The sequence below is a fragment of the Gallinula chloropus genome (assembly GCF_964237585.1).
Source record: "Gallinula chloropus genome assembly, chromosome: 27".
Lineage (NCBI taxonomy): Eukaryota > Metazoa > Chordata > Aves > Gruiformes > Rallidae > Gallinula > Gallinula chloropus.
In genome coordinates, this window is record NC_140112.1 from 2,786,108 (window position 1) to 2,807,692 (window position 21,585).

The 21,585-nt window shown below is 57.4% G+C and overlaps 1 protein-coding gene and 1 gene segment (V, D, J or C); both read left to right on the forward strand.

Annotated features, from left to right (window-relative positions):
- The first annotated feature begins 2,815 nt into the window (after positions 1 to 2,815).
- LOC311201428 (Ig gamma-2C chain C region-like) lies at positions 2,816 to 13,574 on the forward strand. The segment is given in 5 exons: positions 2,816 to 2,882; positions 10,995 to 11,261; positions 11,605 to 11,955; positions 12,322 to 12,651; positions 13,007 to 13,574.
- A 2,018-nt stretch (positions 13,575 to 15,592) lies between these two features.
- LOC311201429 (serine/threonine-protein kinase 25-like) lies at positions 15,593 to 16,498 on the forward strand (the record flags this gene model as incomplete). The annotated part of the gene is made up of 1 exon (XM_084275817.1): positions 15,593 to 16,498. One exon carries the CDS (start codon positions 15,593 to 15,595, stop codon positions 16,496 to 16,498), a length of 906 nt encoding a protein of 301 aa, XP_084131943.1.
- Positions 16,499 to 21,585: the final 5,087 nt, after the last annotated feature.

Here is a 21,585-nt window from a genome sequence, read left to right on the forward strand (position 1 = left end):
CCAAAGCTGTGAAACCTGGAACAGGGATACCCAGAAATCAGGAAACGCCCAGGTGTTCCACAAGACAGAATCACACAGAACCACAGAATCCCAGGGGTTGGAAGGGACCTGGAGAGCTCATGGAGTCCAACCCCCCTGCCAAAGCAGCTCCCTAGGACAGCTCGCACTGGTCGGTGTCCAGACGGGGCTGGAATCTCTCCAGTGATGGAGACTCCACACCCCCTGGGTAGCCTGTCCCAGGGCTCTGTCTCCCTCTCCGGGAAGAAGTTCTTCCCCATGTCGGTGTGGAACTCCCTGTGCTCCAACTTGAGGCCATCGCCCCTTGTCCTGTCCCCACAGACACTGAAAAGGGGCTGCCCATTTCCCCCTGTGTCCCACACTTGAGGTATTTATAAACATTAAGAAGATCCCCTCTTAGCCTTCTCTTCTCAAGGCTGAACAGCCCCAGTTCTTTCAGCCTTTCCTCGTAGGGGAGATGCTCCAGGCATTTCATCATCCACGCTGGCGGGCCCAACAGCCCATGGGCCACACTGTCCTGCCCTCTGGCTCAGTGCTGGGGGCAGCAGTGGTTGAGTGCCCACGATCACACATCCCGCTCTCTGTGGGCATCCCAGCAGAAGGCCTCAGCAATGATAAGATGGCCACTCATGTCTGAGGGGCAAGGGCAGGGCTCCTAAGGGCCTGCTGTGTCCCAAAACTGCTTATGTCCACCCACAATCCACCACGCTCCTCCCTGCTCGCCCCACCTGAAATATCTGCAAAGAGCAGCACTCCAGTGACATGCTGAATGAAGTCATTACTCTCAGCGACAGTTCTACCAAGGATTCTGGATAGGAACCGTGTTTTCTCTAGCTCTGAGAATGTCAAGGGTTTGATACAAGCCATCACTAGCTCCCTGTGGCACACAAGGCACCTCAGGAGAGAACAACCGTATACAGCTGCTATGAGGATGAGGACCTCACCGCAGAGTGAGCCCACCGCAGAGGCCTCTGTGCTGGGTGACAGGTGCCCACCCTCACTGCCAGGTCACAGAGCCCTGGCAGTGACATCATCTGTTACCCATCAGGTGGTTACACAACGAGCTAACACACACCCAGACTGGGGGGTGAGATGCTGACAGCCAGCTATGCTGAGAGGGCTTTGGGGGTCTTGGTTGGCAGCAAGAGCCAGCGGCGTGTCCAGCCAGCCAGGAGGGCCAGCCCCATCCTGGGGTGCATCGAGCAGGGCCCTGCCAGCTGCTCCAGGGAGGGGATGATCCCACTCTGCACTGTGCTGGTGTGGCCTCACCTTGAGTACTCGGGGCAGTTTTGGGTGCCACAGGACTGTAAGGACACAAAACTACTGGTGAACGCCCAGAGGAGGGAAGCAAGGATGGGGAAGGGTCTGGAGGGAGAAGAGGCTGAGGGGAGACCTCATCAGACGGATTGGAAAACCTGTTTCTGCTTGAGGTGGTTTGGCTCTGGCTGGAGGCCAAATGCCCCCCAAATGCCCTCTATCACTCTCCTTTTCATCCCAAAATGGGAGAAAATAGATGTTGGGGGGCTTAGGATTTGAGATAAGGGCAGAGGGGGATCAACTCTGCAATTAATGTCGTGGGCAAAACAGACTCAACACAGAAAAAAGGAAAGTGATTTATTACACTACACTACACACACCCAGTGACACCAGTGTCAGGTAATGAGAAGTGCAACCTACACAAGCATAGCAAAGGCTGGAACTGCCCTACCTGCTGCACCCAGTGGTGGCATTCCACTGACCCACTCATTCCTGTGGGAGATGTGCTGGCACTCATGGCATGTGGCACCTACCGCCCCAAGAGATCCACAATTACTGTTACCCTTGCAAGAAATAACTGCTCCCACCATTGCCTCATGCCCAGCACCTGGCTGTTATGCCAGCTCACATCCACTGCTCCTCTGCTTCCAAGGTGCCAACACAGACAACTGCACCTTGCTTCCTTGGTGCACCATGGCCACATCCCACCACCGCCTCCAGGGCCTGAAAGGGACACATGCCAAGAGACCACCTGGAGCCAGCTCCCACCTTCCATGACCTCACCTTGACCCATCGCTCACCTGGCCTGTAACACCCTGCCAATGGTACCACCTTCACCAAAGCCTCCTGGGCAGAAGCCTGCACGCCAACCCTGGACTCTTACTGCCCTGTCACCTCACCCTGATTCCACAGCCACAGGTGGAACAGCTCCACGCCACACACACAGAATGACACAACACAGAAGCCACAGACATTGCAACTCCAATATGACTGAAAACTTTTGGCAAGAAGGGCTCCCAGACAGGAGGCACCATCCAGCAACACCACAGAGGTGGGGACAGGAGGAAGCTCTATGGCAACCCCAGAGGAGTTGCCATGGACAACTGGAATAGCACGGTGGAAGGACCCGCTATCAAAATTGGGACGATAGATGTGCAAGAGGCCCAACTGCAACACCTCACGATGGAAAGAAGCTGGGAAAATCCTCAAGCATGAAAATGGGTGACTAGAGAGTCCAGCTCCTGGCAGAGCCTGCAACGACGCTGCAAGAGGAGACCAACCAGAAACTTCTGCGGTGGGAGGACAAACTGTGCCATGAGCTTGCTACACAAATTAAGAACCACCTCACAGGCACCATGGTGGGGAGCGAGCACAGGTGTTTGAGACCCTAGAGACTGTGCCTGAGAGGCATGCTGTGCCCCTTGGAGCATATGAAGGATGCTGACACCCGGAGAAGGGCTGAGATGCAGAGGACAACACGCTGCACAACAAGCATAAACACCTGGCACACAGACAACACAACCCTGACTGTGAATCCCAGATGGCCACAATCAATAAGAACAATGACCATGGCAAAGATGACGCTGTCAAAGAAGCCCCATGGCACTGTGAGCATGCTGATGCCTTAAGGGGGCAGTGGAAAAGATGCGATGACTGTCACCCATAAGAGAAAGTGACAGTCAAAGCTAGAGCAAGAGGTGCACAAGAAGCCACGCTTTGAGATCCAAGACCATTGAATACGAGGGGATGACCACAGAGAAGAGTTGTTGAGCCAAGCAAACACCCAGTGGAAAAACTTCCCATCCAAACGGCAGTAATAGGTGGGTGAGAGGCCCACCTTTCAGACCTAATGATGGAAGGATGCAGGGAAAAACCCTCAGGCCAGGAAAAGAGATGGCTGGAGAGCATGGCTACCAACAGAGCTGGCAATTGTGCCACAAGATGAGACTGACCAGAAACTTCTGAGAGGTGAGGGTGAACTGCACCGTGAGCTTGCTAAGGGAGCAAAGAGCCCAGTTGGAACCATGCCTGTGAGCAAGTGTGGGTGTTTGAGAGCCTAGAGACTGAACCCAAGGGGTAGGCTGTGCTCCTCTAAGCACAAAGAGGATGCTGACACCTGGAGAAGGACTAAGATACAGAAAACATGACACACAACGAGTATAAACAAAGATGGAGGCAGAAACTGCCCTGCCCACAAGTAACCCACCTTCCCAGCCCAGAGGAGACCGCTCCCAAACAGACCCTTTGCCTATATTGACTTTCAGAGGCAAACAGCCACCCTGCCATCACCAGCACCACCACCTTCACACCACCCTTCTCTTCTCCTCCCACTCCCTCCCAAGCCCCAGTCCCTCCACTCAGCTCTCAGGCAACTGGGGAACCTCATCCATCCTGGAAGGAAACACATCCCATCCCCTGCGTGGGCTGACTGGGACGTGCTGGCAGTTGACACCTCATTCTTCAGCATCTATAATAAAGAGACACAGAAAACAAATCCAAACTGTGCAGGCAGTTGGCACTGGGCACCTCAACCCCAACTCCTCCTCCCCTTCTCCAGAGGGATGTGGTGTTCCACTCACGTGCTGGTTCCAGAGACAGACATGCTGGCTGCCATTGCTTGTGTTCCCTACTGCGCTGAGAGATACAAGATGACTGTTACCCTTGGACCTCACCCAGCTGGAGTTGCCTCCCCAGGAATTATCCCTCTTTCCTCCTGGCTTTGCAGCTTCAGAAGAGAAACACAGACGTTGAGTCTTGAAATAGCCAGAGCCACCGACCCCCTCGCCCCACCGACACTGATGGTCAGCCCAGCTTCTTGTGGCATTCAGCTCAAGTCCCAACAGCTTCCAGTTCACAGAACAAAGCTGGTGAAATAAAACCCCAACAGCCCATCTTGGGCAAAGCCAGGAATGCTGGTAAAATGCTGTGCACCTAGAAGCAAAACATCAACAGCTGACTAGATAGGATTGAGTTGCCTTAAAAAGACCCTGAGAAGGGAAAGCAAAATACACAAACCAAACATGAGCAAAGCTACAGCAATAAGTACTTTTGACTAGGCAGACACTGGTCACAGCCAGTTGTAAACCACTTACCTTAAGTGCATGAACCAAGACAACAGCAGCAACTCAAATGCTTCAACAGCAGAATGAAAACCAGGACAGTACAACAGGAGACACAAAGCAGAATGAGCTGCCAAAGGCAAGGCAGGTGCCTTATATACCCCAGGCCTCACCCACTGCCCTTCCCACAGGGGCCTGGGAAAGGGGAGGATGCTGCCTGCAGGAGGATTAAAAGCAGCTGGAGGAGCAGGTGTGGCTCTGCTGAGCTGAGTTGTTTATCAGAGAATGAATACTGAATAGAGAAAGGGATTCTTGCTGAAAACATTCTTACTCTGATGAATCTTTATACTAATGACTAAACCAGGTATGTAAATAACCATACCTTTACTAAAATAAGGATAGGAAATACTAAAGACAGTGTTAAACTTCAATTTAGCTATAATCCTGTTTGGGACAGAGTCATTTCTCACCTCCCCCTGCTCCCTCCCCAGCCCCGGTCCCTCTGCTCGGCTCCCAGACTGCTGGGGATCTACCTCCATCCTCGAGGAACACAGCACATCCCTCCATAGGCCACACGGGATGTTCCTGTAGTTGCCACATTATTCTTCAGCCTCTGTGATGAAGACAAGCACAAAAACAGAATAGCACCATCAGCCAGCATCTCACCTGTCACTCCAAGCTCTAAACCCTACCCCTCTCAAAAGGGACAGGACAGTCAGGTCCCCTCCTTGTTTCCCAGACACGAGCTACCTGTCACCGCTTGTGGCACCCACCACCCAGGAGATGCCAATTCACTCTCATGCTCATCACAAACCACCACTCCCATGGGCAATGCATGTCACACCTCACCAGCTGTACAACCCCTAGTAATGCCCTTACCTCAAATGCAGGAACCAGGAGGAGAACAGCACCTCCAACACTTCAACTGCAGCAGGGAAACCAGAACCCTCTCACAGGAGACCCACAGCAGAATGAGCTCCCACAGCCAAGGCAGGTGCCTTATATACCCCAGGTCCCACCCACTGCCCTTCCCAAAGTTCCTTGGGAAAGGGGAGGATGCTGCCTGATGGAGGATTACCAGCAGCTGGAGGAGCAGGTGTGGCTCTGCTGAGCTGAGTGCTGTATCAGAGGTGATGTGCTGAATGCAGAAAGGGATTCTTCCTGAAAACATTCTCTGCCAAATATTTATGTTGATGATTCACCTGGGTGTGTAAATACCCAGAACTTCACTAAAATGTGGACAGAAAATACTAAAGAGAGTGTTAAACATCACAGCAAATATACTCAGTAAAAGCAGTAACAATGCAAGACAAAACCCAGGTGTGCCTCCACTTCAAAACATGCCAAACGTCCAGCAATGGCTCCCAAACCAGAGGAGCCAGGACTGACAGACATAGCTGGCCTGACACCTCCCCAGGCAGCCCACAAGCAGCCCTTCTCACCTGGGGCCTCAGGCCTTTCTCTTCCCAGGGATCTCTCCTAATACTACTTCCCCATCTGCACCCACCCCTCCTTAATAACACACTCTCCATCCCATAATTTCCCCTCTCAAACCCCTCCAAATCTCCACCCCCACCGCCTTCAAGTTCTTGTGGGACCCTCATAGGACCCTCCCCAAAGTTCTCTGGGTCCAAAAATTGGGGGGTTTTGGGAAAAAATTGGGGGGTTGGGTCAAGAATTTTGAGATTTGGGTCCAGAATTTGAAGTTTGGGGTCAGAATTTGGTGTTTGAGGGTTTGGGCAAAGAACTTGACAATTTGGGTCAAGAGATTTGGTGAAAATTTGGAGGGTTTCGGCTCAAAATTTTGAGGGTTTTTTATAAAAAATTGAGTTTTTTCTTAAGAATTTGAGGTTTTGAGTCAATTATTGGACAGTTTGGGTCCAAAACCCTTCTCCCCAGCCCCTGGGAGCACAGCCCAATACCCCTGGCCTCCATCCTGTCCCGTGGGAGGGCTATTTTTGGGGTGGGGATCCAGGGGGGACGGTCCCTCCCAGAGGTGCCACCTGGTCTCCTTCCTCTTTTCTGCCCAAACTGGCCTCATTTTGGTTTCGGAATCAACCAACCTCCCCCCAGAAAGAGGCTGAGCGGGGGCATCCCCACCTCCACTCTCAAAAACAACCCCCAGCCCCCCCGCTACCCCCCAAATCCGTGTTGGAGCTGTGTTGTCCTGGTGGCCTCCAGAGGGGGGGCCAAGATGGCCGTCCACATGGCCCTAACTCTTTACCCTAAGCCAGGCTTAGTGGGGAGTTTAAGGATTGAGGGGAGCTTGAGCTGCTCCCAAGGGGATTTATGCTGAGCTTGGGTTGCCCTAAAACAGGTTATGGGGGGAGACTAAGGACTTGGGAGGCCTTATCTGCTCCCAAAGGGATTTAGGGTGAGCTGGCCTTGCCCTAAACCAGGTCTAAGGGGGGAGAGACTAAGGATTGGGGAGCTTTATCTGCTCCAAAGGGGATTTAGGCTGAGCTGGGTTGGCTAAAAGCCAGGTTTAGGTGGTGAGATTAAGGATTTGGGGGCTTGACCCCCCTCTGAAGGGGATTTAGGCTGGGTTTAAGTCAGGCTTAGAGGGCCAAGTCTAAGGCATCTCCAAGCTCACAGCTGAGCTTCCATTAGACCCGCCCCCCACACACCACCCTCCCACCCACCCCCTTCCCCACCCACACCCACCCACCCACCCACTACTCCACCTCCCCCCACACCCACCCACCCCCTACCCCACACCGCCCCCCAGCTAAACTCAAGACCGAGCCTTACTAATCCCAAAACTGAGCTGTCCTCAGGGCTCCCTTAAACTGGGTTTAACTCCAGGAGGGATTTTCCCCCCCGCTGAAGCTTTGGAGCTGACAGACCAATTAAGCCAGGCCTATTCCTCGAGGACTCCTGGCATGGACAAGGCGCTAAGCCAGGCTTAACCAGGTAAGATTAAAGGTGTGCGGTGGTCTCTAGGGCCAGCCTCAAGCTCAGCTTAAAGGAGGGGGGAGAGAGAACACCTCTTAAACCAGGTTTAGTTAGGCAGAACCTATGCTGGGTGAGTCCAGCGCTGCTTTAAACCGGGTTTAACTAATCCCTGAGGACCCTGAGGGGGTGGTTTTTGTGGGGGTCCAACGTGGGTGGTCTTAATTCAGGCTCTAGGAGGAGTCCTGGACCCCAGAAGGACCCTGAGATGGAGCCAAGGACCCCCGAAAACTCATCAAGGACCCAAAAACCTGCTGAGGGACCCAAAAACTCATGTGGAACCCCAAGATTTTCATCAAGGACTGCAAAAACTCATCATGGACCCGAAAACCTCCATTCTGGACGCAAGAATTCCTGGAGGCTCCAAAAAATCTCCTAGACCCAAAAATCTTGGGTTTGGACCCCAAAAACTCCCCATTCCAGGTCCTGAAGGTTCTTGGAGACCCCAAAACCCCTGGGGCCCTCTAGGAACATCCCTGGAGACCCCCAGAAGCCCCTGGAGGCTCCAGAGGTGGAGCCATGGGGCAGGAGGAGCTGTGGGGCAGGTGAACGATGGGGCAGGTGGAGCTGTGGGGCAGGTATAGCTGTGGAGCTGGGGATCTGTGGGGCAGGTGGAGCTGTGAGGTAAGGTGAGCTATGGGGCAGGGGAACCACGGGGCAGGGGAAGCTTGGGGTGGGGGGAGCTGGGGAGCTGTGGGGCCAGGGGAACTGTGGGGCTGAAGAGCTGTGAAACCGTGGAACCATGGGGCAGAGGGAGCCGTGGGGCCAGCGGAGCTGTGGGGCAGGTGAAGCAGTGGGGCTGGAGAACCTTGGGGCAGGTGTAGCTGTGGGGCAGGGTTAGCTGAGGAGCTGGGGAGCTATGGGGCTGGGGAACCACGGGGCAGGGGAACTGTGGGGCCAGCGAACCCTGGCATAGGGGTAGCCGTAGTGTAGGGGGAGCTGGGGGAGCAGTGGGGCTGGGGGAGCTGAGGAGCCATGGGGCAGACGTAACTGTGGTGCTGGGGTAGCTTGGGACCTGTAGGACCAGGAGAGCCATGGGGCACCGCAGAGCTGTGGGGCAGGGGAACCATGGGGCAGGGCTAGCTGTGGGGCTGGGGGAGCTGGGGAGCTGTGGGGCCGGGCAGGCGTAGCTGTGGGGCTGGGGGTAGCTGAGGAGCTGGGGAGCTGTGGGGCTGGGGAACCATGAGGCAGGGGAACCGTGGGGCCAGCGAACCCTGGTGTAGGGGTAGCTGTAGAGTAGGGGGAGCTGGGGGAGCAGTGGGGCTGGGGGAGCTGGGGAGCCATGGGGCAGGCGTTGCTGTGGTGCTGGTGGTAGCTGAGGCGCTGGGGAGCTGTGGAGCAGGTGGAGCTGTGGGGCAGGTGAAGCTGTGGGGCTGGGGAACCATGGGACAGGTGTAGCTGTGGGGCTGGGGAACCACGGGGCAGGGGAACCGTGGGGCCAGCGATCCCTGGTGTAGGGGTAGCTGTAGAGTAGGGGGAGCTGGGGGAGCAGTGGGGCTGGGGGAGCTGGGGAGCCATGGGGCAGGCGTAGCTGTGGTGCTGGGGGAGCTGGGGACCTGTGGGGCTAGGAGAGCCGTGGGGCACCGCAGAGCTGTGGGGCTGGGGAAACATGGGGCAGAGGGAGCTTTGGGGCTGGGGGTAGCTGAGGAGCTGGGGAGCTGTGGGGCCAGGGGAACTGTGGGGCTGGGGAGCTGTGGGGCAAGGGGTAGCTGAGGAGCCGGGGAACTGTGGGGCCAGGGGAACTGTGAGGCTGGGGAGCTGTGGGGCAGGGGTAGCTGTAGAGTAGGGGGAGCTGGGGGAGCAGTGGGGCTGGGGGAGCTGGGGAACCATGGGGCAGGCATAGCTGTGGGGCTGGGGGAGCTGGGGAGATGTGGGGCCAGGGGAGCCATGGGGCAGGGGTAGCTGTGGAGCAGGGGTAGCTGAGGAGCTGGGGAACTGTGGGGCAGGTGAAGCTGTGGGGCCAGGTGAGCTGTGGGGCAGGGAAACCCTGGGACAGGCGTAGCTGTGGGGCTGGGGAACCACGGGGCAGGGGAACCGTGGGGCCAGCGAACCCTGGGGTAGGGGTAGCTGTAGTGTAGGGGGAGCTGGGGGAGCAGTGGGGCTGGGGGAGCTGGGGAGCCATGGGGCAGGCGTAGCTGTGGTGCTGGGGGAGCTTGGGACCTGTAGGACCAGGAGAGCCATGGGGCACCGCAGAGCTGTGGGCCTGGGGAACCATGGGGCAGGGCTAGCTGTGGGGCTGGGGGAGCTGGGGAGCTGTGGGGCCGGGCAGGCGTAGCTGTGGGGCTGGGGGTAGCTGAGGAGCTGGGGAGCTGTGGAGCAGGTGGAGCTGTGGGGCAGGTGAAGCTGTGGGGCTGGGGAACCACGGGGCAGGGGAGCCATGAGACAGGCGTAGCTGAGGAGCTGGGGAGCTGTGGGGCTGGGGAACCGTGTGGCCAGCGAACCCTGGGGTAGGGGTAGCTGTAGAGTAGGGAGAGCTGGGGGAGCAGTAGGGCTGGGGGAGCTGGGGAGCCATGGGGCAGGCGTAGCTGTGGTGCTGGGGACTTGTAGGGCCAGGAGAGCCGTGGGGCACCGCAGAGCTGTGGGGCTGGGGAACCATGGGACAGGTGTAGCTGTGGGGCTGGGGGTAGCTGAGTAGCTGTGGGGCTGGGGAGCTGTGGGGCTGTGGAGCTGTGAGACAGGGGTAGCTGTAGAGTAGGGTGAGCTGGGGAGCCAGGGGGCAGGCGTAGCTGTGGGGCTGGGGTAGCTGAGGAACTGGGGAGCTGTGGGGAGCTGGGGAGCCATGGGGCCAGGGGAACTGTGGGGCTGGGGGTAGCTGAGGAGCTGTGGGGCAGGTGAAGCTGTGGGTCCAGGTGAGCTGTGGGGCAGGTGAAGTTCTGGGGCCAGGTGAGCTGTGGGGCTGGGGAACCATGGGACAGGTGTAGCTTTGGGGGTGGGGGCAGCTGAGGAGCTGGGGAGCTGGGGAACCACGGGGCAGGGGAACCGTGGGGCCAGCGAACCCTGGTGTAGGGGTAGCTGTAGAGTAGGGGGAGCTGGGGGAGCCATGGGGCAGGCGTAGCTGTTGGGCTGGGGGAGCTGGGGATCTGTAGGGCCAGGAGAGCGGTGGGGCACAGCAGGGCTGTGGGGCTGGGGAACCATGGGGCAGGGGGAGCTGTCAGGCTGTGGGTAGCTGAGGAGCTGGGGAGCTGTGGGGCAGGGGTAGCTGGGGAGCTGTGGGGCCAGGGGAACTGTGGGCCTGGGGAGCTGTGGGGCAGGGGTAGCTGTAGAGTAGGGGGAACTGGGGAGCCAGGGGGCAGGGGGAGCTGTGGGGCTGGGGTAGCTGAGGAACTGGGGAGCTGTGGGGCTGGGGGAGCTGAGGAGCCATGGGGCTGGAGAGCTGTGGGGCAGGGGGACCTGTACACAAGTGGCAGCTGTGGGGAGCTGTGGGGCTGGGGAGCTGTGGGGCGGGGGCAGCTGTGGGGCAAGGTGAGTTGTAGAGCAGGGTGAGCTGAGGGGCTGAGGAAGCTCTGGGGAAGGAATAACTGTGGTTCAGGGGGAACTGTGGGGCAGGAGTAGCTGTGGGTGAGAGGGAGCTGTGGGGCAGGAGTAGCTGTGGGTCAGATTGAGCTGTGGGATTGGGTGACCTATGGGTCAGGCCTACCCCTGAGCCTGACCTACCCATGGCTCTGCCCCACACACCGTGGGTCTGACACCCCCTGTGTGTCCCTCCAGGTTCCCAGCCGCCGGCCGCCCTGTACCCCCTGAGCTCGTGCTGTGAGTCTCAGGGCCGTGGGGCTGTGGCCTGTCTCCTCAGCGGGCCCCAGCGCGCTGAGGTGACGTGGTGTGGAGCCAAAGGGCAGGAGGTCACCTTCCCCCGCGGCAGCCCGTACAGCCTCCTCAGCCACCAGGTCCTGACTCCCGGCAGCCACAAAGGCCTGACCTATGCCTGCAGCGCCCTCCTGCCGCCCAGCGGCACCCGCGTCACCAAGGAGGTCCCAGGTAAGGGGGTGCGGGGGGGTTGGACACGCCTCGGGGTCTCCTGCTGGGACCCATCGATCCCTGGGGGGGAGAGGGGATGTGGGGTGGGAGGTTCTTGAGACCCATAAGTCCTTGGGAGGTCCCCAGCCTCCTCCATGGGTCATGAGGTGCCCCCAAGACCCCTAAGACCTTGGGAGGTCCTTGGTGTCCTCCATGGGGCTGAGGTGCCCTCTAGACCCATAAGGACCTGGGGAGCTCCCCAACCTCCTCCATGGCTGGTGAGGTGACACCTCATGAAGGAACCCCCAGACTTCCTGTGTTGCCCCCCTAACTCCACCCCACCCCCACCTTCCTCCCCTCCCAGGTTGCCAAAGCCTCACCACCCCCACCCCCCCGGAGGTCCAAGTTCTCTCCTCCTCCTCCTCCTCCTGCTCTCCCAAGACTGGGGAGGACAATTTGGTGGAGCTGCTCTGCATCATCTCTGGCTTCACCCCGCGGACACTGGAGGTGGATTGGCTGGTGGACGGCACCGTGTCCCACCTCCCCAACACCAAGACCTCCTCACCCCGGCGGGAGGACAACGGCATCACCTTCAGGGCCACCAGCAGGACCAAAGTCAGCCGGGAGGACTGGTTGGACGGCAGGACCTTCACCTGCCAGGTCCGGCACCCGGCATCCGGGGTGGTCACCCAGGAACACGCACGGCTCTGCAGTGGTGAGGACATTGGTTTGGGATGGGGTGTGGGGGGGGTTGTAGGTGGTGGTGGGTTCCACCACTGGAGAACGTTGGTAGGACCGTGACTGGTCCCATTGGTGGAGAAGGTTGATGGGACCATGTTGGGAGGTTGGGTGGTCATGGTGGGTTCTACCACTGCAGAAGGTTGGTAGGACCATGGTGGGTCCCACTGGAGAAGAAGGTTGGGTGGTTGTGGTGGGTTCTACCGCTGGAGAAGGTCGATGGGACCATGACTGGTCCCACGGGAGAAGAAGGCTGGGTGGTGGTGCTGGGTCCCACCTCCATGGTGGGTGGTGGGAGTGCTCCTGGGATCTCCCAGCACCCACCCCATCCCCGTGTCCCCAGGATCCTCCAGCTCCCCCTGCACCAGCATCACCCTCCACGTGCTGCCCCCCACCCCGTCTGACCTGTACATCAGCGGGGACCCCAGGGTGCTGTGCCTGGTGTCCAACCTGCCCAGCGACGCCGGGTTCCAGCTCTCCTGGTCGCAGGAGAAGCCTGGGATGCTGAGCTCGAAGCTGCTGGAGCTGAGGGAACAGTTCAACGGCACCTACTCGGCCAGCAGCTCCCTCAGCATCTCCCCGCGTGACTGGGAGGCCGGCGAGCGCTTCACCTGCACCCTGAAGCACCAGGACCTGCCCGCCCCTCTCAACAAGACCATCTCCCGGCGCGCAGGTGAGGGGCGCCGACCCCCTCCTCCTCCAGCCCCTCCAGCTCCTCCACCAGCTCTCCACCTCCATCTCCAACATCTCACCATCTCTCCACCTCCTCCATTTCCACCATCTCCTCCACCATCTCTACATCCACCATACCTCCATCATCATCATTCCATCTCCACCATCTCTATGTCCACCATCTCTCTATCTCCACCACCTCCATCTCCACCGTCTCCTCCACCATCTCTATGTACACCATCTCCTTCATCTCCACCACCTCCATCTCCACCATCTCACTACCTCCACCCCCACCACCACAGCACCTCCTCCCACTTCTGACCACCCACCCACTCACGTCCTTCTCCTCCCCCCAGGCAAGGTGTCCCCACCCCTCATCCTGGTCTTCCCGCCCCACCATGAGGAGATGACCCAAAGCCACCTGACCCTCACCTGCCTGGCCCACGGCTTCCAACCTGAGAACCTCCAGATCCGCTGGCTGAAGAACCAGGAGAAGCTGCCCGAGGACGACTACGTCACCACCCCACCCCTCAAGGACAGCCCCAAGGCCACCACCTTCTTCGTCTACAGCAAGCTGACCATCCCCAAGGCCAGCTGGTTGAGCAAGCTGGACACCTACGTCTGCATGGTGGTCCATGAAGGGTTGCCCATGAGGTTCGCCCAACGACCGGCGCAGAACAGCCCCGGTAATTAAGGTGGTGGACACGTCTTGGGGGTCCACTACCACCTCCTGGAGTCGTTAAGATCCTTGTGGGGGGCGGTGGACACATCCTTATGGGGGGTCCACCAACTCCTGGCGTAGTTCTAGACCTTTGCGGGTGTTTTGAGGGTGGGTGGTGGCCACGTCTTCATGGGGGTCCACCACCCTACCCTCCCCGCCCCGGGGCCTCTCTTGTAGAAGACCTTGAATAAAACAAGCCACGGGCAGCCCGAGGGTCTCCACGGCGTGGTTGTCTCCTGGGGTGGGGGTTGGAGGAAGTTTGGGGAGGTGGGGGTTGTTGTGTTGTTTGTGTGGGTGTTGAGGGGCATCTTGAGGTGGGGGTTGGGTTGGGTGGGTGGAGGTTGGAGATGATGGTGGATGGGTGGATGGGTGGGTGGAAAGCAAGATGTGATGGATGGATGGACGGACACCAGAGATGATGATGGATCGATGGATGGATGGAGGGATTGATGGACACCAGAGATGATGATGGATCAATGGATGGATGAATGGAGGGAGGGATGCAGGGAGGCATGGATGGAGGGAGAGATGGATGGATGGATGGAGACCAGAGATGATGATGGTTTGACAGCTGGATGGTTGGCTGGTCACTTGGGTGGTCAGATGGTCAGCTGGCCTCTCAGCTGGGTGGTCAGATGGACAGATGTATGGACAGCAAGAGGTGATGGATGGAGACCAGAGATGATGGTGGATGGTTGGTTGGTCAGTTGGGTAGTCAGATGGTTGGCCAGATGGTCAGTTGGGTGGTCACTTGGATGGAGGGATGGACAGCGAGAGATAGAGACCAAGAGATGATGGTGGATGGGCGGTTGGCCAGTTGGGTGGTCAGTTGGGTGGTCAGATGGATGGAGAGACACCAGAGATGATGGTGGTGGGACCACTGGGTGGTTGGTCAGTTGGGTGGTCACATGGTCAGTTGGCCTCTCGGTTGGTCGGTCGCTTGGTCACCTGGTTGGCTGGTCAGTTGGGTGATTGGTCAGTTGGGTGGGGTGGGCGTGTCCTCAGGTGGGACAGGGATGGGGACAAAGGGTGGACAGACAGATGGGTGGATGGATGGACCCTCCAGAGATGATGGGGAGAAGGTCCAAAGGTCTCCATCCACCCAACACCCCCCCCCCCCTACTCTGTCTGTGTCTCCCCCCTTCTCCTGAGCAGGGCTGGACCTCCTTGGGGTCTCCACGGAGGATGCGGAGAAGGAGATAGATGGCCTCTGGGCCACCGTGGTGGTCTTCATCACCCTCTTCCTCCTCAGCGTCTGCTACAGCGCCACCATTACCCTCTTCAAGGTGGGCTTCCGGGGGTCCTCACATGGGTGGGGGGGGGTTGGGGGGAGACGGTTGGAGGGAGGGACATCAAGGTGGGCTTCCACAGGGACCTCACCTGGGTGGGGTGGGGTTGGGTGGAGACGGTTGGAGGGAGGGAGATCAAGGTGGGTTTCCATAGGGACCTCACCTGGGTGGGGTGTGGGTGGGGGACATCAAGTTGGGCTTCCACAGGGACCTCACCTGAGGGGATGGGGCAGGGCCCTGGGGGTGGAAGGGGTGGGAGGTGTCTCATGACACACACCCCCCACCCCCACAGCCCGCGAGGCCACCAACCTCCACTGACCCCCCCTTCTCCTGCCCCCCAACCAGGTCAAGTGGTTCTTCGCCATCATCCTGCAGCTGCGTCAGGCCCGGGGTCCCTCCCCCATCCCCAGCAAGGAGCCACTCTGACCCCTCCCCTACCCCCCCAATAAAGACTTTGTAGGGCAGCCATAGGACAGCTATGGGGAAGCTAAGGGGCACACTATGGGGCAGCTATGGGGCACACTAAGGGGCACACTATGGGGCAGCTATGGGGGAGCTATGGGGCAGCTATGGGTGGGAAAAGAGAAAGTTGTAGGTTGGGGTGGGGGGAGGCGTGGATGTGTCCCCCCCCCAGGGACCAGTGGGGCGTGAGGGGGGAGGGTTGTGGGGCAGGAGAAGCAGTGCTGAGTTGTTTATCAGAGAATGAATACTGAACAGAGAAAGGGATTCTTGCATCCCAGGGCAGCCCGGAGTGGCGGGGCGGCGGCGGCGGCGGCTCCGCACGCCAAGGCCCGGCCTGGCACCGCGCCGCCCTTCCTGCGGGGAGCGGTGGCCGTAGGCGCCGCCGGCTGCCCCCTTGCCCAGTGGATGAGAGCGCATCGCTTCCCCGCTCCGCTGCGGCGGCCCGGCCCTCCCTGACTTTGCAGAAGCAGATGTCTGACCATCCGGCAGGCACGGCCCCCTTGAGAGAGTTTGCCAGCCAGCACGCCAGGGCGGGTCCTGAGGAGCTGCTCACCAAGCTGGAGCGGGTTGGCAAAGGCTCCTTCGGTGAAGCGTACAAAGGGCCCGACAGCCGCCCCAAGGAGGTGGTGGCGATTAAGATCTTTGATCTGGAGGAGGCTGAGGATGAAATTGAGGACATTCAGCAGGACATCACGTGGCTCAGCCAGTGTGACAGTCCCGACATCACCTGGTACTATGGCTCCTACTTGAAGGGCACTAAGCTGTGGATGAGCATGGAGTACCTGGGAGGAGGTTCAGCCCTGGATTTGCTGAAGCCAGGAACCCCGGAGGAGACTTACATAGCTACTATCCTGAGAGAAATCCTAGAGGGTTTGGATTATCTACACTCTGAGAGGAAGATCCACAGGGACATCAAAGCTGCCAACGTGCTACTGTCGGAGCAGGGAGATGTGAAACTGGCTGACTTTGGGGTGGCTGGACAGCTGACAGACACACAGATCAAGAGAAATACCTTTGTTGGGAGTCCGTTCTGGATGGCACCAGAGGTCATCAAACAGTCTGCGTACGACTTCAAGGCAGACATCTGGTCCCTTGGAATTACAGCCATTGAACTAGCCAAAGAAGAGCCTCCAAACTCTGACTTGCATCCTATGAGGGTTCTTTTCCCGATCCCCAAAAACAACCCTCCGACACTGGAGAGTCACCACAGCAAGCCCTTCAAGGAGTTTGTGGAAACCTGCCTCAATAAGGATCCCAGAAAATTGTTTCTTTTATTTTTCTTTCAGCCTCACCTCTGTCCCCGGAAAGGAGATGGAACAGCTTGTTCTGGACGCCATCCCCAAGCAACTGGAGGAGAAGAAGGTCATGAGGAGTAGTCAGCATGGATTCACCAAGGGGAGATCGTGCTCCACCCATCTCATAGCCTTCTACGATCTCATGACAGGCTGGGTAGATGGAGGGAGAGCAGTAGATGTCATCTACCTTGACTTCAGCAAGGCCTTTGATACTGTCTCCCATGACACCCTGACAGCAGAGCTGAGAGAGCAGGGGATAGATGAGTGGACAGTGAGGTGGGTTGAGAATTGGCTGTGGGACCGAGCCCAGAGAGTTGTGATTCGTGGAGCAGAATCTGACTGGAGGCCTCTTACTAGTGGTGTTCCCCAGGGCTGGGTGTTGGGTCCAGTCCTGGTCAATATCTTCATTGAGCTTGATGAGGGAACAGCACCCACCCTCAGCAAGTACCTGATGATCCAGAGCTGGGAGGGGTGGGTGACAGGCAGGACACTGCGCTGCCATCCAGAGAGACCTGGACAGGCTGGAGAGCTGGGCAGGGGGAGACCAGATGAGATTCAACAGAAGCAAGTGTAGAGTGTGGCATCGGGGAAGGAACAACCATTTGTATCAGTACAGGCTGGGGATGAGCTGCTGGAGAAGAGCTCAGGGGAAAAGGACCTAGGGATCCTGGTTGATGACAGGTTGGCCATGAGCCAGCAGCGTGCCCTGGGGGCTGAGAGAGACAATGGGATCCTGGGGTGCATCAGGAGGAGTGTGGGCAGCAGGTCACAGGAGGTGATGCTCCTCCTCTACTCTGCCCTGGTCAGGCCACACCTGGAGTATTGTGTTCAGTTCTGGGCTCCCTGGGATCAAACAGCCAGGGATCTCCTGGAGAGAGTCCAGAGAAGGGCTACAAAGATGAAGGGCCTGGAGCATCTCCCCTATGAGGAAAGGCTGAGTAAGTTGGGACTGTTCAGCCTTGAGAAGAGAAGACTAAGGGGGGACCTAATTAAAGTTTATAAATATCTGAAGCATGGAATGCAGGGGGAATTAGCCAGCCCCTTTTCAGTGTCTGTGGGGACAGGACAAGGGGCAATGGCTGCAAGTTGGAGCACAGGGAGTTCCACACCAACATGGGGAAGAACTTTTCCCCAGGGAGGGTGAGGGAGCCCTGGGACAGGCTGCCCAGGGGGTGTGGAGTCTCCATCTCTGGAGATATTCAAGACCTTCCTGGATGCCTGAGTGATGTCCTAGGGAGCTGCTTTGGCAGGGGGGTTGGACACGATGATCTCTCGTGGTCCCTTCCAACACCTACAATTCTGTGATTCTGAAAACATTCATACTCTGCTGAATCCTCATACTAATGATCCACAGTAGGAAATACTAAAGAGAGTGTTAAACTTCATAAAAAAATCCTAAGTAAAGGCTATAAAAATGCTGCTGTTGGGAAATGATGTATTTTAGACTTGCAGAATGTGTGTGGCCATGGGCTGGGAGGGGCAGTTTGAGAAGTATCTGGTTGTTTTGCCTTGTGGGGGTCGCCAGGCCAGCACTCCAGCCTGTCAGGTTAAGCCAGTGGGGGTAGTGAAGCCAAAACATCCACCAGATGGGGGAAGAGGGCACGTGTGGACAGAAGATGTGCCTGTCCCTGGGAGACATCTCAGCCCGGGACTGGAGCTGGACGGTGTGTGCGCCTCTGTGGAGCAGGGACCCCCAGCACACCCAGCGCTGTCTGCTTGCTTTTACTTGTGTAATAAATGGTTCCATTTAGCTATAATCCTGTTTGGGACAGAGTCATTTCTCATCTCCCCCTGCTCCCTCCCCGGCCCTGGTCCCTCTGCTCGGCTCTCAGACTGCTGGGGATCTACCTCCATCCTCGAGGAACACAGCACATCCCTCCATAGGCCACACGGGATGTTCCTGTAGTTGCCACATTATTCTTCAGCCTCTGTGATGAAGACAAACACAAAAACAGAATAGCACCATCAGCCAGCATCTCACCTGTCACTCCAAGCTCTAAACCATACCCCTCTCAAAAGGGACAGGACAGTCAGGTCCCCTCCTTGTTTCCCAGACACGAGCTACCTGTCACCGCTTGTGGCACCCGCCACCCAGGAGATGCCAATTCACTCTCATGCTCATCACAAACCACCACTCCCATGGGCAATGCATGTCACACCTCACCAGCTGTACAACCCCTAGTAATGCCCTTACCTCAAATGCAGGAACCAGGAGGAGAACAGCACCTCCAACACTTCAACTGCAGCAGGGAAACCAGAACCCTCTCACAGGAGACCCACAGCAGAATGAGCTCCCACAGCCAAGGCAGGTGCCTTATATACCCCAGGTCCCACCCACTGCCCTTCCCAAAGTTCCTTGGGAAAGGGGAGGATGCTGCCTGATGGAGGATTACCAGCAGCTGGAGGAGCAGGTGTGGCTCTGCTGAGCTGAGTGCTGTATCAGAGGTGATGTGCTGAATGCAGAAAGGGATTCTTCCTGAAAACATTCTCTGCCGAATATTTATGTTGATGATTCACCTGGGTGTGTAAATACCCAGAACTTCACTAAAATGTGGACAGAAAATATTAAAGAGAGTGTTAAACATCACAGCAAATATACTCAGTAAAAGCAATAACAATGCAAGACAAAACCCAGGTGTGCCTCCACTTCAAAGCATGCCAAACATCCAGCAATGGCTCCCAAACCAGAGGAGCCAGGACTGACAGACATAGCTGGCCTGACACCTCCCCAGGCAGCCCACAAGCAGCCCTTCTCACCTGGGGCCTCAGGCCTTTCTCTTCCCAGGGATCTCTCCTAATGCTACTTCCCCATCTGCACCCACCCCTCATTAATAACACACTCTCCATCCCATAATTTCCCCTTTCTCAACTTCTCTTGGTTCCTTATCCATCCCTGCTCCTTCCTCGGGTCCCCACTCTTCTCATTTAGCATCCCCAGCATCCATCCCTGCATCTCTTTCTTCCCATCCATCTCCTTCCATCCATCCCCCCTTTGCCATCCCATAATACCTCCCAACACCCACCAGTGCTTCCCCCCCTCCTCAGTTTATATTGTCTGGTCACCCCATCACCCTCATTTGGGCCACCTAGATCTTCCTCCCCCCCAGCCCCACCACAGCTGCATCCCAGTTGGTCCATGGGAGGAGGTGATGGGGAGACCCCTGCCCCCCAATCCCACTGGATTCTGCACCCCAGGAGCATCCTCAGCCCCGATTGGATGATGCCTGGAACCCCCCCACCCCCCAGATGCTTCACTCCCAAATTCCCATGTCTTCTCCGGGGGGGGGGGGGGTTACCCCACTGTCCGCTTCAATGTCCCACCAATTAACCCACCCTCCAGTGACCCCAAATCCGCCTCCAGCACCCCCAGGACCCCCAAATACTCTCAAACCCCTCCAAATCTCCACCCCACCACCCCCTTCAAGTGCTTGTGGGACCCTCATAGGACCCTCCCCAAAGTTCTCTGGGTCCAAAAATTGGGGAGGAGTTGGGAAAAAATTGGGGGGTTGGGTCAAGAATTTTGAGATTTGGGTCCAGAATTTGAAGTTTTGGGGTCAGAATTTGGCATTTGGGTCAAAATGTTGAGGGTTTGGGTGAAGAAGTTGACAATTTGGGTCAAGAAATTGAGATTTAGGTGAAAACTTGGAGGGTTTCGGCTCAAAATTTTGAGGGTTTTTTATAAAAAATTGAGTTTTTTCTCAAGAATTTGAGGTTTTGAGTCAATTATTGGACAGTTTGGGTCCAAAGCCCTTCTCCCCGCCCCCCTGGGAGCACAACCCAATACCCCCGGCCTCCATCCTGTCCCGTGGGAGGGCTATTTTTGGGGTGGGGATCCAGGGGGGACAGTCCCTCCCAGAAGCGCCACCTGGTCTCCTTCCTCTTTTCTGCCCAAATTGGCCTCATTTTGGTTTCGGAATCAACCAACCTCCCCCCCAGAAAGAGGCTGAGCGGGGGCGTCCCCACCTCCACTCCCAAAAACAACCCCCAGCCCCCCCGCTACCCCCCAAATCCGTGTTGGAGCTGTGTTGTCCTGGTGGCCTCCAGAGGGGGGCCAAGATGGCCGCCCACATGGCCCTAACTCTTTACCCTAAGCCAGGCTTAGTGGGGAGTTTAAGGATTGAGGGGAGCTTGAGCTGCTCCCAAGAGGATTTAGGGTGAGCTTGGCTTGCCCTAAGCCAGGTTTAGTGGGGAGACTAAGGACTTGGGAGGCCTTACCTGCTCCCAAAGGGATTTAGGGTGAGCTGGCCTTGCCCTAAACCAGGTATAATGGGGAGCTCCTGAGGGGATTTAGGCTGAGCTGGGTTGGCTAAAAGCCAGGTTTAGGTAGTGAGATTAAGGATTTGGGGGCTTGACCCCCCCCCCCCCCCCCCCCCCCCGAAGGGGATTTAGGCTGGGTTTAAGCCAGGCTTAGAGGGCCAAGGCTAAGGCATCTCCAAGCTCACAGCTGAGCTTCCATTAGACCCGCCCCTCTCCCACCCACCCCCTACCCCACCCCCCACCCCACCCACACCCCCCTCTCCCCCACGCAGCTAAACTCAAGACCAAACCTTACTAATCCCAAAACTGAGCTGTCCTTAGGGCTTCCTTAAACTGGGTTTAACTCCAGGAGGGTTTCTTTTCCCCCCGCTGAAGCTTTGGAGCTGACAGACCAATTAAGCCAGGTCTATTCCTCGAGGACTCCTGGCAGGGACAGGGTGCTAAACCGGGCTTAACCAGGTAAGATTAAAGGTGTGGGAGGGTCTCTAGGACCAGCCTCAAGTTCAGCTTAAAGGAGGGGAGAGAGAAAAATGCCTCTTAAACCAGGCTTAGTTAGGCAGAACCTATGCTGGGTGAGCCCAGTGCTGCTTTAAGCCGGTTTAACTAATCCCCGAGGAGGTGGTTTTTGTGGGGGTCCCATCTGGGTGGTGTTAATCCAGGCTCTAGGAGGAGTCCTGGACCCCAGAAGGACCCTGAGATGGAGCCAAGGACCCCTGAAAACTCATCAAGGACCCAAAAACCTCCTGAGGGACCCAAAAAGCTCCTGAGGGACCCCAAAATTCCTGGAGAACCCCCAAGAACTTCATCGTGGACCTAAAAACTTCCATTCTGGACCCAAAAACTCATGAAGGACCCAAAAACCTCCTGTGGGAACCAAAAACTCATGTGGAACCCCAAGCTGTGGGGTGGGG